General features: G+C 24.2%; 1 protein-coding gene across 2 annotated transcripts; it reads right to left on the reverse strand.

Annotated features, from left to right (window-relative positions):
* Positions 1-589: 589 nt before the first annotated feature.
* On the reverse strand, positions 590-20,105 carry LOC136981032 (uncharacterized). 2 transcript variants are annotated; one of them, XM_067277287.1, is made up of 3 exons: positions 19,786-20,105; positions 3,864-4,931; positions 590-795 (listed from the first exon to the last, which is right to left on the reverse strand). In XM_067277287.1, the coding sequence occupies exons 2-3, from the start codon at positions 4,851-4,853 to the stop codon at positions 787-789; spliced, it is 999 nt and encodes a 332-aa protein (XP_067133388.1). In that variant the 5' UTR covers positions 4,854-4,931; positions 19,786-20,105; the 3' UTR covers positions 590-786. The 2 variants fall into 2 exon arrangements, with proteins under 2 accessions (XP_067133388.1, XP_067133387.1); XM_067277286.1 differs by lacking the exon at positions 590-795 and having other exon boundaries at positions 3,553-4,931.
* Positions 20,106-21,803: the final 1,698 nt, after the last annotated feature.

Genomic DNA, 21,803 nt, shown 5'->3' on the forward strand with positions numbered 1-21,803 from the left:
TGAAAATCTTACAAATTTAATTAAAATTCTATTATATTTGATTTTCTTCAACAATATTAAAATATGCTACAGTTAACAACAGAATTTTAAAATATATTTTCAGTTGTTGGTTAAAATGTTATTATTATTATTATATATTTTTATAAGATTAAAACATTTTTGTTTCTTTAGTTATTTCTTATTTTTGTTAAAATTACATTCACTATACAGATAAATTCTATTTATAAATTGTTTATTTTGATTTTTCCTGGTTTCATTACTTATAAAAAAAAAAAAAGATTTAATTATACATTATTCGACACACATCAATACAGATAATATACAGCACAATTTCACAACATTTAAATACAAAATAAAAATTTTACAATCCTTACAATTCTTTTTAATTATTATTATTATTTTTTCTTAAAAATAATCTTGTTTGTTCTTGGCACAGATTTACAAGAAATTAATCCAGATATACAGTAATAAAATTTAAAAATCATAGAAAATAAATTGATTGGTTAATCTAACCGTCACGTGATTTGAAATGTAATCTACATTTAATTTAAAAAATATATTTTTTTTAAGTCACATGATTTTAACCTATCGCAGCTTATTTTGCAAATCACGTGATTCGTTGCTATTGCGTGTATCTGTAGAGAAGTTTCTTTTGAAAATGCAATTGCTTTTGCTTTCTCTGTTGTGCAGAGAAAGTTTAAATAAAAGAATGAATGGTTGGTTCGGTTCTAGCCTCTTACTTGTTTCTTTTTTCTTGCACATTTCAAAAAAAGAAAAAGTTATCAATCAATCTGGCTTATAAACTAAAGAAAAAACTTCCAAAATTTTATTTATTATTATTATTTTTTTTTATATATATATAAATCTTCTAAGCTAAAATTAAAGTCCCGAATATCTTACTTAGTTACAACATTCATATATAAATATTTAAATTATAAAAACAATTTTCTCTAACAGAAATTTATATATTTATTTATTCATAAAAGAAAAAAGTAAGGAAAAAAATACGATTACCGCATAAAAATTTTATTATTGTAGTGGCTACATTTATTTAACAAAACGATGACAGGTGACCATTAGATTATTAAAGTGTAAAATATTAAACTATGTTTTAATTAGCCATTAAATGTGAATTTTATTAAAGGAAAAAAAACCAGGAAAACCTCTCTTAAAGGCAGTGATAACATCTCAAGAAAAGCCAATAAGGTGTACTCTCAATCAATATAAGATCCAAACTTTAAGCTAGCTGATCGATTTTTATTAGTTTGCAGTAGCAAAAAAGTTGATGTATTTCTGTCTCCTCTATATATAATGATGATGCGAATCTCTATTAATCTGGAAACAATTAATACTTTAATAATGTAGCATATAATGTAATCATGACAGATTTTCTTATCCAGATATTATCTCTGATTACCCTCCTCGTGACAGTTCTGTAGGATTTTTTATATATATATTATTATTATTATTAATAAAATTCAATAAAAAAGGGGGGTGTATATTGATAACTTAGAGGGGAAAATGCAAATTACTTTAGGAGTAAAATTACATTTCTTTTATGTCTGTGCTAATGTAACTACATAATAGCAATCCCACAAGTACTGTTTAATAAATTATTCATTTTTTTTTTTTTCCTTAGATTTATTTTGATGTCGCCAAGAATATTTAAGGTTTGAAGTTTCATGAAATTTTACATTATTATTATTTTTTTTTTTTTTTTTTCTTCTTTCTTCACAAGTAGAAGTTTAATGTACTCCATCTAACAAACTAAAAATTAAAAATGAAGGTAATAAAATGTTATTACTTCTTTTAAAATGAGAAAGAAAGTTTTTTTTAAGCATAACAGTTTTTGTATAATAGATCGTAAAAGGGAATTATGCCATGGATTTTATCTTCCTTTCTTTAAAATTAATATTTTTATGGCAAGTAAAGAAATATTTTAATATGTTATTATTATTATTATTATTATTATTAGATTTAAAAAATGTATAAAAACATGTTAAAAATTAACTTTTAAAATAATCTTTGCCAAATTTTTACTTTAAAACAAATTATTTTTCACTTAAAAAAACAAAAAAAAATTTTATTTTAAAGATTAGTTCAAGGTTAATTTTGTTTAGATTATTTGAAAGAAAAAGAATTTTATTATTATTATTATTAATGTAGCATTTTTAAAATATAAATCCGAAAAACATACGAATTTATTTTAAAATTTATTCTTTAAAATAGCAAAATATTGTAAAAAAATCAAAAAAGAAAAAAAAATGTAATACAGAAAAGAATTACTTTACTAGAAATGCTCTAAATTTGGCAAAAATTCAGTTTTCCTAAGAAAGAAAAAAAAACAGAGTTTTTTATTGCAATTCTAGTAAAAGTATTTTTAAAATAATAAATTTTCTTCGGTGAATTTTTAATAATAATAATAATAATAATAATAACAAGTTTTTAAGGAACTTAATGGAATTCTAAAGCTTTGGGATATTTATGACAATAAAAAGTAAATGTTTATATTGCAGAATAAACAACATTAAACTGTTTAAACTACATTTTAAAAAGTTTACTTCAGTTATAAGCAGACGATGCTGTTGCCAATTAGGTTACTGTTAACACTTTTTCTAATTTTCGAAAATCAAAATATCCTGTAAAAATCGTCTTTAAAAAAAAAATTGTTTCGATTAAATTCTCTTTTAAAACGATAAAAAAAATTACTGACGATATTTTCGATATCGCAAGTATATCTATTTGTTTTTCTTTTTTAAAAAAGTCTATTGATAATTCTGTTGAATTTAAATCGAAAGAAAAATCGATTTTGATTATACGGGACTAACACTTGATGGAACGAGTGTTTGTCATTTTTAGTAGATTTTCTATTGAATACAAAGAAGAGATTTTTTGATCGATCGATACATTAAAAAGGTTTGCTTAAAGTGGTTCAAGAACGATTATATGGAATGATTAGAGTACTAACCCCTTTCCGTCTTGAATTCCTATCAGTTTGCTTTCCCTCTTCTCGTAACCATGGTAACTACTCCAGGATCAGTCGGGATGAAACCACTGATATCAAAAAGGGGTAAACAAGGATTAAAACACGATTGTTTCCTCGTATATTAGCGAGAGTTCATCGATCGATCGATCATAATATAATGCTAACATCCTATGATTGATATATGTTCGTTATAAAAACTTTCAAAAAATGAAAAAATGGCTAGACTTTCCCGTTAGCCTCTATAAAACAACCTTTCTTAGATTACGAAATTTGAAATTTCGAAACAATTCAAGCTATTTTTGTAAACTGACAATTGACGTTTCATCCATACTAACAACGTCAAATAATTTCAAAATCACACATTCGATTTTCCTTTCACGTTATAAACGGTAAAATGTTCTTATTATGTAGCAAGAAGAACAGTGAATGTTTCTTTTTAGCACAGTTTTATGCGCATCGATATCTAAAACACAGAAATTTGTAAAATATATAGATATATACACACGGTCTATACTCACATATAGTCAAATCATTAAAATTATTAACAGAATGATAATGCATTTCCAGATAACTAAATTTTCTAACGTAATAAATAAAATACCCGTATAAACACAAGTTTGTAATTTATCATACGACTCTAAATTTCATTTCCTCTGTGGTTAATTAAAATATTCATTTCACAATAGAATAATTTGCACGAATAATTTATGCTTAATGGGTTAATACGTTGATGACAGTTTGGCTGATATTATTTACATAATACTTATTATCCTTTCTACAGTTTGACAATATCATTTTAAAGTTACTGAAATCAATATAAAACCAACTCTAATTTATATCTAATAGCACTTAGTAGTTAACTTTTTTTGAAGGATACTCTTTTTTCGTAAGATCCCATAGATCCTTTCAGGAACGTTTCAATAGCATCACCTATCAAAACTGCATCTATATAAGCTCCTTCATCCCATTGAACTGTTGATAAGGATTCGTCATTATCTTCTTGCTCGGAAAGTTCATTTTGTTCCTCTTGTTCTTGTTCGTCTTCTTTCTCTTCTTCTTTGGCATCTTGAATTTCTGGTGGCGTTTCTTCTTTCGAATCTATTTTCACTTCTATTGGAGTATTCTTATCTTCTTCGTCTGAAAACAGATTACTTTTTGGTCTACATTCTTCGCTTCCACTCCTCTGCACAGGAGCTTTACAGCTTCTAAACTCCCTAGGACTCTCGTAAGAAGCGGACCTTGTCTGTCTTAAAGGGACTCTTCTGCTTAGTGGAGAACTTCCCGGTTTTCTTTTAGTGGCTTCCGAAATAAGATTCATCAAATCTTCTTTTTTGCATACAATACCTTCTTTTTGAATTGATTTTTTATTGCCGCAATCGCTAACTGTTGTGCATCTTGTTTCTAATCTTATTGAAATCTCTTCGTTGTTAACCTTTTTCCTGGACGATGCACGACTTCTAAATAATTTAGTTTCGCTCAATTTACATTCAGTCTCTTCGCTACTGGATGATAGAGATAATTTCTTTAAGCTCCTCAACAGCTCTCCCGATGAAAGTGTCCTGCTGAAAAATTTCGACGTTTTCCAAGCGGAACTTTTACTGCTTTTACATTGCTTGTTTTGGCCAGAACATTCCGCTTCTGGGGATTTTCTAGCAGAATTTATCTTGCTATTTCCGCTGCTACTGCTGCTAGATCTAGAAAGGAGCCTCCTTTCTGGCGCCGAACTGCTCCTTCTCTCTCCTCTTTGTGGTCTTCTGCAGGGGGAACTAAAGTACTTAATAGTTTTTGTTGTTTCCTCGCTACCTTCGCTATTGTCTTTAACTTCATTCAAATGAGATTGTGAACCCGAATCTAGTAATGTTGACATATTTTTCACTGTTTTAATCTTGTACTTTAAAAGCACCACCCACAGCAAACTTCGCAGTAGATAGCATCTGATAAATACCTATGAAAAATATTATATAAAAATTTAAAGTTAATATTAGTTTAAATACATGCACATTTTTAATTTTTATAAGTTTTAATTCTAATATTTATCCGTAAGCATTAATACACGAAAAATTATATTTATATTTATTAAACACTTTATATATACATAATAAATACTTAAAATTCAACAATAAAATAAGAAAAAAGCATTCAGAATTATAATCAAAAACATTTTTTGAAAGCATTGAAATAATTATAATGTAGAGGATTTTCCATTTTCATTGGCAGCTCTCCAGATTTAATTATAAATCTCTACTAAACAATACATTATTAATAATTAAAATGTAATTAAATTTTACTATAAAAAATTTTTAAAAATAATGATAATAAATGGAATAGTTCTTCAACTTTCAGCAATTTTAATAACAAAAGATTCACAAATGTAAAATTTCAAATCTAAAAAGAAAGAAAGAGAATAAAAAATATATATCTGGCTTTTCATATGTATTTTTAATATTTTTCAAGCAATTCATCTGAATGTCAAATTGTTTCTATGATGGAAAGAAATAACAGGAGTAACCATAGCAACAAATTTGATTGAAATGTCATTAAATAGATAACCAAATTTAGTTTCTGAACAGTCTTTAATCTTTCAGATAATTTATTCATCAAGGTCCCAACAATTTTGAAGTCATAACATAAGGAGACAATAACTTATAATTATTTCATTCAGCATAAATTATGAAAAATAAAAAAATAAAAACAAAATGAATATAATAAGTAGATTTTAAATATTATTCTCTTGATTGTTTTAAAGTATAAATTAGAAATGAAAATGGACTGTAAAATGCTCTCTTTCTTTTATTTAAAATAAATAAAATAATTGGCAATTTCTTATTTTATAAATCATTTATAATTATATCATTTTTATTATCTATAAAATCTCTGCTTACTTTTAAATGAGAAATTTTTCTATTTATTTTTACTAAAAAAAAAAAAACTTTGAATTAAGTTCAGAGACTTTTAAATATAAAATTTCTGAAATTAATTTATTTAAAAATGTAATTTTAGATGCTCAAGTTTTATTATTATTATTATTATTTTTTACTATAAAAATTCAAAATTAATTTAGATTAAAAACATATTCAAATCATTCATAAAATATATCTTTACTTCACATAAAATAGAAATTTATTCTCTGACCTATATATAGATAATTAATTATCAGGGAAAAAAATCTATGTATATGAATTATTTATGTAATTTTTTTTTTCAGAAACTTCATTATAAATCACTTAAATTTTAATTTATATACATAAAAAGAATTTCATTTAAATTCTACATTAAACAAATTTAAATCCTTTTACAGATTGAATTATAATTTTCAACTTAAAACTATTTCTTAATGTTTTATCTTTTATCTTCTCAGAATTTATGAATTGTCAATTCAAAGGAATTAATGAAAATTAATTCAGTTAAAATTTTGCAAATTAATTTTAACACAGTTAAAGTGGAAAATTAAGAATTTAAACTGTTTGCCTTTTCGTATGAATTAAAATTAATTAGATAAATTATAAAATGTAAGTATTATTTAAGAGTGAATAAATAACGTGTATATATTTTTTGTACGTGTACAGTTGTCGACAGTGAATAGAAAGCTTCACAGTTTATCATATTTTTACTTGTTTTCTCCAGAATTTGTTCGTTTTTCATATCAGAGCTGACATGAATCTTCCACTGACTGATTCAAATTTTTCTTTTACAAGTGTTATTCGTATTAGCACTACGAAACTGAATTCTGTGCTAAATCTTATTACTTGAAATACAATAGATAATAATATATTGTATTTTTCTAAGTAACTTGGCGCGTAGATATATAAGCCCTATTTCATTTACTTATCTTTTCTCTGTATATTTATCTTTAATTTTTAAATATCTAAGTGATTAAATATAGCATCATGTGTGAATAATTAAATTTACAATTGCCTCTTGAAGTCTTTTAAAATGTAGCGCATTTTGTCAGAACATAAACGTAATTATATTGAAGAGGTAAGAGAGAAAAATCAATATGGCTATCAACGTGAATTGCGTAGAGAAGCCTCCAAATTTAAATTTAGGAGCTTACGAGGCTCCAGAAAGGATGCAATTCCTCTTATGTAAGATTTCATATTGGTAATTCCTCTTGGGAATTCTTTAGCCATAGGTAAAAACCCGTAAAATTCGACTGAACCAATTTACTAAAAAAAGAAGAAAAATATATCAAGTTAATATACCTACAAAAGTATATGAAAATATTATAGTTAATTCAGTTTTCAATTGCATTTTTATCTATTTTTAATTTAAATTACTTGCATCTCATTTAGAATAATAAAAATATAAAAAAAAACGGTTTTATTTCTATACATCAACGCCTACTGTATGTTATACATATTTGATTATCCTTAAAAATAAATAATAGATGATGTATAAAACATTAATTTTGTTTTTCAACTAAATTACTATCCCTTTCAGAGGAAAAAAAAATGTAATTTAAATCTAATGTAAGTGTAAACAGCTAAAAAATAAAAATAAAAATTACTGAAACTAATTAGGTCATATATTACACGTGCTTAAAATATTTGATAGAATTATGTATATATATTTATAAACAACTAAAAGCAGTAGAAAGTTTATTAATAATTCTTTTAACTTATATAACAGCACAATACAGGGAAAATCTTCATCACTTTTGTATCGATTCACTCAATCACATGACAAGAAGGTCTGGGAAGAAAATAATAGAAAATCCATATACTCGATACCTGCCAAGTGAAATACTGGACAGGTGACAAGAATTATCTATATATATAAAAAACGCTCTTCTTCTATATTTATTATACTCTTTTTTTTTTGAAACTCTAAGATCTTATCTATGAAATTCAATGTGATGACTTTTGCCCAGTGAGCTTTCCGATGATAGAGATAAATAGACTGAGAAATAAGAAACTTCTCAGTACGTGAGAGCAATTTGGAATTATCATTTTTCTTTCTCTCTTTTTTTTTTTTCTATAAAATGACTTTTTAAACAACTCTTATATAAACTTGTTTTATTAGGAGATTTTATTGAGTCATCCAAAATCTAAACAACACAACCAGATAGAGATTGTATCCATTGTATTAATCTTGAAGAGTAGAAAAATAAGGCTATTATCAACCAATGATCACAGAATGTTACTAGGAAAACATGTTTGTGACAGGTGACAAATGTAACCTAAAAATTATCTCACAGACAATTTTATAAAGAATTTGAAAATTTTCATTATTATTTGAATATATTCATGATTTGATTGCAAGTCTGGCAATTTCTTCTTTTCTAAGGAAATTTTATAAACATCTAACCTTAAAGAATATAAGATTACACGTGAAAAATCTCGAGTTAAACCATAAAAAATTTATTATTTTATATCTAAAATTATATAATATTTTATGGGGAAAGTGTTGTAATTTTTGAATAATTTGTCTAATTTTCGCAATTTAAATCTTTTTTTTTTTTTTTTTTTTTAAATACTACAATTTATTTGAAATTAAAATAATATACTGTATATAAATTTAGGTTACATATATTTAAAAATTACATTATAAACCTATAAGATCTATCATTGAATTTTTTGTCACTTCATGTTACACAAAGCTTTCATAAATAATGTAACAATATACAGGACTTGTATGAATTTTAAATACTATTATGTTAAGATTTCCTGCATAAAAAATATATATATATATCTTAATTAATGAGCGAATTCTTTCCAAATGCCGTACTTAAATTATCAAGCAGAGATAAAATCACTTCATAATATATAAACTATATAACCCTGTTGTTATCGAATATGGGTTATACCTATTTTCAGCCGGAAATAGGATCGTTTCCGGATATTATTCTGATAAAAAGGTTCGAGTTTCATTCTTAGGATTTATTACAGTATATGATATAATGGACCCTCTAGAAGTTACTTTTTTTCTTATCTGCATTTCTCCTCCCCCCCCTTTCGTAATTTGTAGAAGTACTATTTCAAAAGTATAACTCTCTACGTGTTGGCGATGTTGCTAGTTGCATGCTGTGGTTACTGGAGTAGATGCAGAAGGTTAGCTGCTTGCTTTCAGGTCATTCCTCTCACCCCTGCTGACATCCCGCATTAAGCTATAGCAATGAATTACTTAAAAACTATGCCAACCTACATGGAGTTCGATGAAGTGTATGCCTTCGCATTATATTCCTTATTTTAAAAATTAATAAATTAAACTTTTTTATTATAAAAATACCTCTGAATGAATTTGAAATTTTAATTAAATTTTTTTAATATTATCCCAAAAGAAAAAAAAATATGCAGTTAACTTTAATGAATGAATAAATGTAAGAAAAAAATACCTCCAATTAGTAACAAATTTAAACAACAGAGGGCGTGAAAAGTTATATATATTTTTTTAATTTTTAAAAAATATTTTAACAATATTAATCCTTTTTACAATAAAATAAATATTTTAAATCGTTTAATATTAATTAATTATAACAGGAAAATACTTTAAAAATAACTACAATCACTTCATATATTTTATCATTCCCTACCCGGATTTCCACTTTATATGATTGAAACTCCTGTTGATAAATGATTACAAAGTTAGAAAAAAAATGTCTATAAACTTAGAAAACGATCACAAACTTTGATATTTATCTATCTCTAAATCGCCCTTTATAGAACTATCATTAACGAGCGAATGAACCCCCATTAAATTCATTTTTAGAACAATATTTTAAGAAACTTTTCATCACTCGAATGGAGGTCAAGACAATTAAAAGATATTTTTAAAAAAATTTAAAAAAAAATAATAATAATAATTTATCGCTAATAGATTAATGACTATTCGTATTAAATATTTAATAAGCTTAAATCTCGTGTAGATAACTCGCAGTATAGAATTTTATACTTATTTTTTTGTTTTACAGCGAAGTTGATTTTAGTCATGCAAGTAATACATTAACATTAATTATTAAATAATCGAAACGGTTAAGTGGAATTACTATTAACATGATAGGTTGAGGTGGAAGTAATCATGTATAAAATGCCGATATCATGTATCAAATCGTACTTAAACAAAGATTTAAAGTAAAAAATAAAAAATCAGAATTACTCTCCTTTTTTAATAATATTTAACTTTATTTAGTTATTTTAAGTAGATTTATTATTTAATATATAGATAAAAGTCTTTAAAAGCATTTTCGTGTGACGTTAACTTGACGTCAGACCATTGACGTATATAGCATTCTATAAATGAATAGAGAGAAAGAGAGAGAAATGCTGAAAAGCATCGATCAAACATCATGCAAATTCTAATTTTACTTAAAATAAATATTGAAACTCGAAAGATTATTAATTGTATATTTTACGAGTATTTTTATAGCTTAAACATTATTTAAAGAGAGAAAGAGAGGAGAGAGAGATTAACACGATACCTTACTAATGGTCTAGATACATTTATTTTTCTTTTTTTTTTCTTTCTTCTCGAGATCATGTGTTACTTTATATCAATTTTTTTATATCTAGATTTATGTGTAATTTTATATATATATATAGTGTTAATTTGAAAAATAAATAAATCCTTCTTTTCTTAGTTGGTTTAAAAGATTAAAAGATTCTCTTTTCGTTGCTGTTTCAATTCTTTTCTTGAATGTCTTCGCTGTTGTTGATTCTTTAGACGTTCTTTAAGAAGAGAATTTCGCCAAAATCCAGGATTAGATTCGATCACTCCTGTTAAAATTTCGATTGGAGTAGCCAAAGTGACGAATTTTTTTCCGATTTTATTACTTTTTAAAATATTTTCTCTAACAAATTTGATAATAAAAACGAGTAAAGAATTGCGATAATTTTTGCTGATCAGCAAAATAAAAATGGATAGGCAGAATGCAACCAAGCAATCTGAATATTTATGATTTATAAGCAGTGTTATTTTAAATTGGAAATTTAAAGTATTTAAAAAAACTGTAATTTGATTAAATAGAATATTTAGTTATTAACGATTATATAAATTATTCAATTGTTACTCAGAGATAGAAAGTATAATTTATTTCTGCTTATTGGACTTGTCTTTTTTTTTTTTAGAATGAATTGTTATAACTGAATATGTAAAAATTTCCATAATGGCTTCTATACTTGGACTGAAGAAACTTTTCTAACGATTTGCTCAGATAATAAAGAGGGGAAAAAATTATATTTTTGGATATATTGTCGCATTTTGGAGAACATTTTTTGAGATGGAAAATATTTTCTATGCAGGCTTTTTCTACATGAAATAAAAATTCAAAAATACAAATGCACAAAGTGCATTTGTATATTTTTAACATATTTATTATTCCTGAATTTTATCAGATTGCCATATAAATTTTTTCTTTTAAACTGTATATGCATTTAGCGATAAGATTAACATTTAATTATTCATTATTTTATAAGAATTAAATATTTATGGAAAAAACATTTAGATTTTGTTTAAATTAAAATTCATAATGCTACATAAGAGTATGAATTCAGTTTTAATTTGTTAAACAAGTATTTATTTCATACAGTATTTTAAACGTCCTAAATTTCTCGAAAAAAGTTTACTTAATATCAGATATACATAAATATAGGTTATTAAGTGCTACGAAAGTATTTATATAATTTAAATAGAAATATTAATTCGATTTTTATTAATGTAAGAAGTAAGAAAAATAATATTAATTTTAAAGAAAAGTATCCATTAACATACAAGCTTATAGAACAAAATAATATTAAAATTCTAAGATAAAGTATTGTGAAAGAAAATATCCCAGAACATCTCCTGAATATAAAAACTGTTAACACATTATTTTTTTATAATACAAAATATCTTTGAATTATTTATATCACATTACAGCATCTCAATCTATGTTTTAAAATATAGTATTGATTATTTAGAGTTTATCTTCAATTCTACTCAGTTTTAATCTAAAATTATTTAATAAAATGCAAAAATTGAGTTAAAATAAGTGATTTTTAATCTTTTATCAACGAATAAAACGTAAAACTTCTTGAATTATTTACCTCTCTTTAAGTATTATTATTTTTATTATATTTGTAAAATTTGGTGAGAGAAGATAAACCTAATTTTAAAAAGAGAAAGAGAGATTTATTTTTCAAAAGAGTTAGAAATAATAATAAACATCTGTTGATTCCTTTACCTATCAACATATTCTTCTGGAAACTAACAGTTGTGTTTAATGAAAATTTATGGTCGATACATCAAAATAGAATTATTTTTTGTAGTGAAAATAATCGTGTTTCTTTTCTAGATGATGTTATGAATATTTTACTCCATTCTTTTCTAAATATAAGAGAAAAGTACAAGACAACATTAACTCATTCCTCATGCGCATTGCGGGTATCTGGTTATATATCATCGCCACTTGATCGTAAAAGTGTCATAGCATGATAAGTTATTAGAGAAGATCGCCTAGGATAGCATGAACACACGATATGAAATGTTTCCGACATAAACTACCTTGTACCTTCATTATATGAGAGGACGTTTGTATAATGCTACGATTTGTCCTTAAACTGTCATTTATTTGAATAAAAATCGTTTAATGTGGGTTGCCATTCTATTAAATAAGTTAATGGATAGTAAAGCTGATAATGATGCTTATTTAATCTAGTATATTTATTTTGTTTACTCTTTAACGACGCCTACAATTATTCTATTTTATCATTACAGTATTTAAAACTTTATTATTAATCTTCGTTAAGTTCGCATTAATTCCAAAAAGTAAGAGAGTGTTTATACAAGAAATTAATGATGGCGGCAGCACTTTTAAAATTAACTTTCTCCAAAAATTATGATAAATTAAATAACAATAATTTATTATTTTAACTTTAAACGTAGTAAATTTATTCACTTAATTATTTTCGCATAATTTTTCATTCCTTTATCGCATCATATTTATAAAATATTGCGATGAGCCGCGTGTATATTTTCAGGCTTATAACTTTTTTTAATTGAAAAAAATGGAAGTTATTTTTCTAATAAATAAAATAAAAATTTCTTTAATAGTTTTTTTTTTCTAAGGATAAACGGTTTTAAAATATCAACGCTTTCAAGTTCTACGAGAGAAGTACTAAAATGACATTGTTTTCAACGTTGTTAACTTAAAAAGTAAATTAACTTTCCAATTTATTTAACACAGATACTTAAATTTTATACGAATCATAATTTATTCTAATATACAAGCGATTTACTTTGTTTAATTCCGATTTCAAGGGACGATATCTTAAAAGACCCTCCATTTTGTTTCATAATTATAGACACACACGAAATTAATTTTATTGCATATTCTAAACACGAATCAACTAAAAACAGTAATAGCTACAAAAAAATTATATAAAAATAAAATATAATATAATAAACATTTATAAATCATATAAACCGGGTGATCCAGAAATCCTTCGAATCGCATAAATACATGAATATATAAGCATAAACAAAAACCTACTAAATTAAAGAAAAAATACAATTCACCGCTGCATAAAAAATAATAAAAAAATTTTATATTCTTGGCACCGCAAATGGCTGCTAACTTATGTCGAAGGACTTCCGTATCACCCGACATATGCATTATTTTAAATTTAATTCCAAAGTACTAACAGTCAGTGGTGCAGCCAGGGGGTATGCAACAGAGCAATTGCACCCCTGATGCTAATATCCACTTTTTTTTAACAATTGAAATTTATTTTTCTGTAAGTATAAAAGTAAACTAAAGCCAGTTGCAGCGTAAGTATAAATTTAAATCGTAGTTTTCGAATATTTAGTAGCTCGATAAACTATGATTTTTTCCCTTTCACGTTCATATGAAACTAACCTGTGTGATTATAATTTATATAATATATTCGATTGTTCTAAATCAATCTTATACACTAACATATAATTTTTATTCAAACGACATTATATACTTCTTAATTTTTTAGTTGCACCCCCCGCTGTTAAAGTAGTGAATCCATATCGAAAAAAAAAAACCATTAAGGAAAAGAAATTTCAATGATTTTCATAAAAATTTTAAATTTAAACCGTTATATTTTCGATAGAAAAAACGAAAAGGAAATAGCAAGACGTGTCTAGAGTTAAATGTAATATATATATATATACATATGTACTTTTCATCCAATTGAAGGTTTCTGCATCCTCTAATCTACTCCTACGTTTCGTATCAGCATTAAAGTTATATGTTTAGATTACGAAATAGTTTTATTTTTAAAATATAACTCAATTTAAACTTTATTAATCCATTCTGGGATCATTTGAAGTTATTGGAAAACTTGTTGACATTAGTCACGTGGTAGAGGGATTAGAAAAATGGATAATTAGTTCTACTCTCAAATCTAATTATTTAGAATCCGATCGATTAGTTCAAACATACATTGCTCTTGTCACTCTTTATCTATCATTGGAAATTTATTTTGGTCGACGGAGTTTACAATTTCCGTTGTCCTTGATTTCATTAACTTCTCTATATAATTATTAGAAATGACTTATTTTCGTAATCGATAAAATAAATTATTAAATAACCTTTAAATATTTTCTTATGTAGAACTCATATTTTGAAAATTTCCTTTTCCTTTACCGGCTTTTTAAATGTTTACTAAGAACCAATAGATTAGCAAATTATATTCAACTATTTTCTATAAATTTTTAATAGATAAGCTCGAATTAACAGATTTTTTAGCTGTTAAAATATATGTTTATTTTGCTAAATTCTACGATTATTTAATTTATCACACATTATCTCAATCGTATGAATATTTTAATAAGGTTAGAAATTAAATTAAGCAATTTTTTTAAACGAATTTATTCTATCTTCTATAACTCATGCATATTTATATAGTTTTAACAAATCTACCAGAGTTTTTTCGTAGTCTTATGGCAAATTTTGGTAGTTTTAAGAGGATAACAATCGATTTTTCTGAGTTACGATGGCTCTGAAGTTACTAACGGATAACCATAATTACACAAGAGTACAGACTAGTAGATTACAGCTACGTTAAATTATATAATGAAGTCTACGATAAATGTAAAAGTAACCCGCCCTACCGTAATATTATTGTAATTTGTTCTACTCTTCTAAAAGAGCAGCACGAATAATATAATATATTAATACAGGCTTATTAAGAATATAATAGATTACATAACTCATGTTGCGAAGTTATATTATGATTCTGTATTATTAAAGCAACAAATTCATGTTATCGAATACCTAAAACGCTACGTATTTAAATTAAAATACGTATATTAATTGTTGTTTTTATCCAATATTTATAATTAAGAAGACTTTGAACAAATTACGATAATGCACCGAGAAGCATAATAATATAATTTAATATATTATTATGGAAGTTAAAGAGAGGTTTATTCTACGAAAAATAGAAAGGAGAATTAACGCTAGAAGAACATTATGATAGTATCAAAAACATAAATATAATATAACGAGTTTAATAAAGACTGTAACATCACTAATAACAGTGTAATATAGGAAGTAACAGATGCGATCAACCCGATAGCGATTTTCCGATAGAAGAACATTTAATATGCAAAGAAAATTTATTTCGGTCCGTCAAATTTAAGAATTTTCTTCGGGGTGAAAATATTTATATATGCAAACTACATCTCTGAAAGTTTTTTTTTTTTTTTCTTTTGCTTGTAGAGATATAAGGCCGTACTGTACGTAGGTTCCGAATTAGTAAGAAGTAAAATATTAAAGAAAAACGTCAAATAATCTTCTTTTGTCGTAAAGTTTAAATAAAATTTAGCTTGTTAACATTTTCGCCACGAAATAAAAAGCTTATCAAGTTGATAAACAATCGCTGACGTCATACATAGTTATTTCTGTTAATGACGTCATTTATGTATTATATTCCTTTTTTCTTTTTCTAATTTTATCACTTGCTTTGTAGTTAAATTTTTTCTTCTCTTTTTTTTTCATTTCTTCAAATTTTCCAATGATAAAAACGTCTTCCGGCGTTATTTATTTGTGTTTTTTTTTCTATATTTTTGGTGCGAAATCATTCGTGATAAGCGAAAATGTTTTTTTTCAATAGAAAAAAAAAGCAATGCTTCAGCTTGACGTAGCCGTTTTCGTCTTTCGAGATTTATCAATTGAATTGTCTAAAGATTTTCTTTAAAATATATATATTTTATATAAATAAAGTTCTGATTGAAAATTTCGCTTGGAATAAAGAAATTTCTCATTGTTAATACGACTGACATATGTAAATTCAGCAAAAAAGTAATTTTGTTAAATGCATTCCCATAATAATAGTAGTAATATTCGATTTTTTTTTAATTAATTAATTTATATTAATAAATATTTTTAAAATAAATTATTATCAAAGAAAAAAACCAAGGATTTAAATAAAATAAAATAAAAAATTTTAGTAAAGTGTTATGTAAAATATATAAAAAATAATAATATGTTTGCATTGCCTAAATTAAATTTTATATGTAAAAATAAGTAATATTTATATAAATTTTAGTAGATGGCGCCACGTGAAAATTTTAAAAATTAGATTTTGTGAGTTTAAAAAATGGTAAACATGTTCAAGGATACAATCTCAAAACTAAATTTCACACTTTATTTTAGTAGCAAATTTTCTTTATATTGTATCATTTTATTAATTTTAAAACAAAATTAATTCATTTTATTCTCATTGAAAATTCCAAATTGTTTAAAAAAAATTTTTTTTTCTTTTCTTTCCAATAATTTTATTATTATTTTAATATAATAGAAGAAAAACAATGACAACATAATTAAAACAAATTATATTTATTGGTACTATACCGGGTATTAATGAAATTATATTATTTAATTAATTGTATTTTTATAAAATTACAATAAATTCATTATTTTACGTGTGTAAATATAATAGAAACAAAACAATTACTCATCATCTTAATAATACTGATAAAAATTACCTGATTAAATGCAAACTTTTAGTAGAAAATGATAATAGTTAATACATATATTTCAAGAGTTTAAAATAGTCTACATGTATGTCTGTCCTTTATATATACTTAATATCTCATAAATTATAAATGCTTTTTTTTATTTCTTGTTGCTTGTATTAATGAATTTATTCTTATTGTGTGTTTTTTTTTAATTTTTAATCTTGATTAATCTAAATGAAACATTAATTATTCTTCTGCCAACAAAAAATTTCATTATTTAAAAATCTCTCTCGCTTTTTCCCCCTCCTCCCTTTTCAAAATGTATTTGAGAGATAAATCAAACCACATCTGATATATATATTTTTTTAATAAATTGAAAAAATTGTGATTTAATTAAATTATATATTTTTTCAAAACACAGTTTTGACTAAATAAAAAAAAATTTTTTCTTATTAAAAATTAATTTTTCATCTTATTGTATATGTCAGCAAACTACAATATAATTTTATATTTTGTTATATGTAAATATAATAAGCATAATGATAATCATGGTCATTGTTGGCATATAACAATCGTTATTTATTCTGTAAATATAATGAGTGGAAGATAATATTAGTTACTGTTATAGATGTAGATCTGACCAATGAGAAATTACTATTAATAAAGATTTAAATTAAATGATTCATACAATAATAATAATTATTATTATTATTATTTTAAATTATAATTTATAAAAACATTCCTCTTTCTGTTTAGTCCATTCGGTTGCTTGTCTTCAATGATAATGACAACGGATAATTTTGAATGTTTACCAATAGAATTTTGAATTGTTTATATCGCATTAATTATCTTCATAAATTTTTTAATGTAGGCATTTTTAATGTGCAATTTAATTATCTGGAAATAAAACGTTAATTATCTTTTATTTTTACCGTTTAAAAATTTAATAGCCTCATTAAACAAATATTATATTCAATATTATCATTATTTTAAAAATATATGTAATGGTACATTTTAATCACGTATTTTTTCATATTTATAAAATGATATTATAAACTGTAATAATAAAATAATAATAATAATAATATTATTAATTAAAATTATAATTATTTGATTATTTTCTTTTTAATTTCGCCTAATAATGTATTTTTCAGGATAAATTTAATTATTTTTGTAATGTTAACACTTGCAACTTCTTAAATTATCAATTGGTTTTAATTCATTTGGGAGAAAATTACTCGAAATGTTTCTGTCACTTTTTTCCAGTTTACTTTAATTGTTTCTATTTAAATAATTTGGAAATTTTTAGAACAAAGTTATAAAATTTGCAATAAAATATTTTAATTTATAACAATAATAGTATAATATTACTATTATAAATGCATAATAAACTATAAAATATAATAGTAATATATTGTTATTATTATTATATTTTTTAGTCTTTCTAATGTATATTTTTTATATCAATTTTTTAAAACTATTACTTACTAAATTATTAACTTGAAAAGTAAAAATGGAGTTTTATTATACTTATTTTTAAAATTAATTTTCCAACTTGTTCTTCCTTAAATGATAACAACATAAAATTATTTCTAAAAGATAAGAGTTTTGTAAACTTTATTTAGATTAAATTCTTCCAGCTCGATTATAACTTCAGGAAATTATTTTTGTTCAAATTAGTTTTCTTATCCGTTTAATTCTTTTTTAAAAATAATTATATCAGTTTTAACTGTAATCTTCAATTTTTTTTTTTTTTTTTTTTTTTTTTTTGTAATATCTTATGTTCAATACAGAATAGATATTTATAGATTTCTTTCTGTTGTTTACTGTAAACATAACTCTTAGTTATTAAATTATCTACTGATATCTAGAAAACTAAAAGTCATTTTTTTAACAAATACAAAAACAGCTTAACAAATTCACATTTATTAACAGAAAAAGAAATTTCAAAAATATATCAACAGTTAAATTATTTTTTATAAGAGAGAAGGCAATAATAAAATTGAAAGATGTAAGAATTGAAAAAATTATATAAAATGTTTTTTATTATTAATTTTTATTTTTTCAAGTATTAAAATGTTTATTTCACTTGACTTATAAATTATTAACTAAAATTCAATTAAAAATAGAATAAACAATTTAATTAAATTACAAGGCAAAATTAAAATAAGATGGAATAAATTAACTCTAAAAGCTTCATCTTTCTTTTATTTCTTTTTTATTTTCAGTTAATTAAAGACTAATTTTAAAGATCACATGACATAAAAATTTAAGCAAGTCCTTATAAATATTTACAATAGTATTAACGATTATAAAAAGATTTATTTTAAATAAATTATGCTTCATTTAAAAAAATTAATCAAATAATAAACTGTTATAAAATAAAAGAATGTAATTAAAAACAAAACTTAAAATTTTTTACATATTCAATTTCAATCACATGATCTTTCACATCTACATTCTAATTGGATATTTCCTCATACGTCACATTCAAATATACAATTTTTGAATTTTGACACTCTTCTCGAGTATGCAATTTTTCTCCTATTCAGTTTTTATTGTTATAAGTATAATTAATGCTATTCGATTTCCAAAAAAAAAGGGAAAAAAGCAATTCCCGTTGAGTCAGAATAAGTAAACAAAGCATAGAAACTGTCAACGACCTTATAAAGTCAATAGATAAAACAATTTCGTGCAAGAAAAAATAATATTTTATAACTAGGTTAATCAATAAAGCGTCTAAACAATAATACGGCCATTCCATAAAATTTATAACAACCTAAATATAAATTGTGAGAACATGTTTAAAAACCGATATGAACCACAGATATGTCTCTTTTAAAATGCAATGCACAGTTTAGAAGACGGTCGGCATAAGAATAATCACTCACTTGATTTTCTTCGAAGGGTCGCTTCTGGTTTTAGGTGTGCAGCGATCACTTGCAACGTGACAACTAGATGCAGACCAGTAGTGTTTGACAACGCCGCCTGGTGGCCATATATTTATCGATCCGTTCTTCCAATCATTACTCCCGGTCTCTGAATAATTACGTTGCAGATTCACTCTCATCGTGATGTATTAGCCCATAGACTGAAAACTGATGTAGAAAAATCAGGCTGGTTAATGCTTAACATCGCGATTCTGTCTTACACGCTGTAATACATGACTCAGTGTTACGTCGTGTAGATGTGTCTCGGCCATATGTTTCTATTTGTCGCGTTATCAAGCATGTGCTCGTGTCATGTACTCTACTATAAAAATGAAACTTGCAACTTTACACGAATTTTTCCTGTTTAAACTAACTGTTTATCTCAAGTTATGCCCTATTCACATTATGTCGATATTGGACTACTGCATTTCCAGCATTCTTACTTGTTGAAAAATATCTTATGTTATACTCCGCCATTATTTTTATAATGGCTGCAGGTCGATAGGCTATATTTTATAAAATACTCGATTATTTATACTGTCAAAAATACATTTTTCTGTTTTAATTGTTACAAATTAGACATTTACTTACATACTACATAAAATACATTTATTAGCCTAATTGTATACGCATAATAAATGAAAACGGCAAATTTAAATAATTTTATAAAACATTTTTTCACATTTTTGGCTTAAAATTTGAATAATTAATTTTATATTTAAAATTATCTTGTTAAAGACATTAATACTTTTAACATTATATAATGAAGCTAATATTTAAAATTAAAATTTTAACTGGTTAACGTTAATTTTCATAAATTTCAACTTTTCCAAAACCGATTTAACTTTTGATCCAAATTGCATGTAATTTTATTTTGAACTTAAATAACAAAGAGATCACTATACAGTATATATATATATATATATATATATATATATATTTCTTTTTACATTTAGGAGGTATTTTTGATGTCTTCTATCTCATAAATTTATCATGTATCATGGCGATCAATGTAGGCCTTCTCTGCAATTCATAAATGCTTCGGATTTTCTAGTGCAGAATACCTGTTCACTTGGAAGATTGTTGTACCGGTAGTAGAAAATATTAGCATTGCAAGTAGCTGAAAAACTTTTTCATTGTTTTTCTTTTTCGATAAAATATTATTCCACTTCTTTAAATCAATATAATTTTTTTCCGCTACAATTATGCTATAGAGCCTAATATGTTTAGAAAATTTTAATCTGAAAATATTCTTGTTTATTGTTATTTTCAGTATCTTCAATATATTATTTATATATATCGTTTATTTAATATATATATAGGATTTTTATATTTTATTTTTTACTTATTTTAAAATACGTATCTTGCAATAGCAACAAACATTATATTTTGAATAAAAAGTTTAATTTAACTAAAAAATTTAAGATAAATATTTACCTAAATGATTATAATAATATCAAAATAATATCTTTCATCTTTTAATCCTTACAACATTATTCATTTTAATACCCATAACATATAAAACGAATTTAAAAGCAAAAAAATATATATATACATATACTTTTTATTTATTTTTTTCTTGTTATAACTGCTTATTTGACATGTTAAATATCTTTCATCATTTTTATTTATGTCCAGAATAACTATAAAAAATAAGTTTTTTTTTTTATAAAAATGAAGTTGTTGATAAAAATAATAATAATAATAACAACAATGTAACACTATTTTTTATCTAACATATCCTTTAATATTTTACATCATTAATTTCTTTATCTGAACTTCTTTTGATGTATTTGCCAATTGCAGCTGTAGATGATGAATGATTCCTCTATTTCTGAAAATAAATATGTAGTTTTGCACTTTTTTTAAATTTTAAAATAATGATTTTCCTCTTGACTACTCACTAAAACAGATGATGAGAAGTTTAAATAACTCGAGTGAAGTTTTTTTTCCTATCACTCCTATCACTTGTTAGATAA

This window comes from Centruroides vittatus, unplaced genomic scaffold, assembly GCF_030686945.1.
Source record: "Centruroides vittatus isolate TY-2023 unplaced genomic scaffold, ASM3068694v2 contig_742, whole genome shotgun sequence".
Taxonomy (NCBI): domain Eukaryota; kingdom Metazoa; phylum Arthropoda; class Arachnida; order Scorpiones; family Buthidae; genus Centruroides; species Centruroides vittatus.

Coding starts and splice junctions, on each gene's coding strand:
- LOC136981032 (XM_067277286.1), bottom strand. CDS start 4,853: ATGTCAACATTACTAGATTCGGGTTCACAATCTCATTTGAATGAAGTT.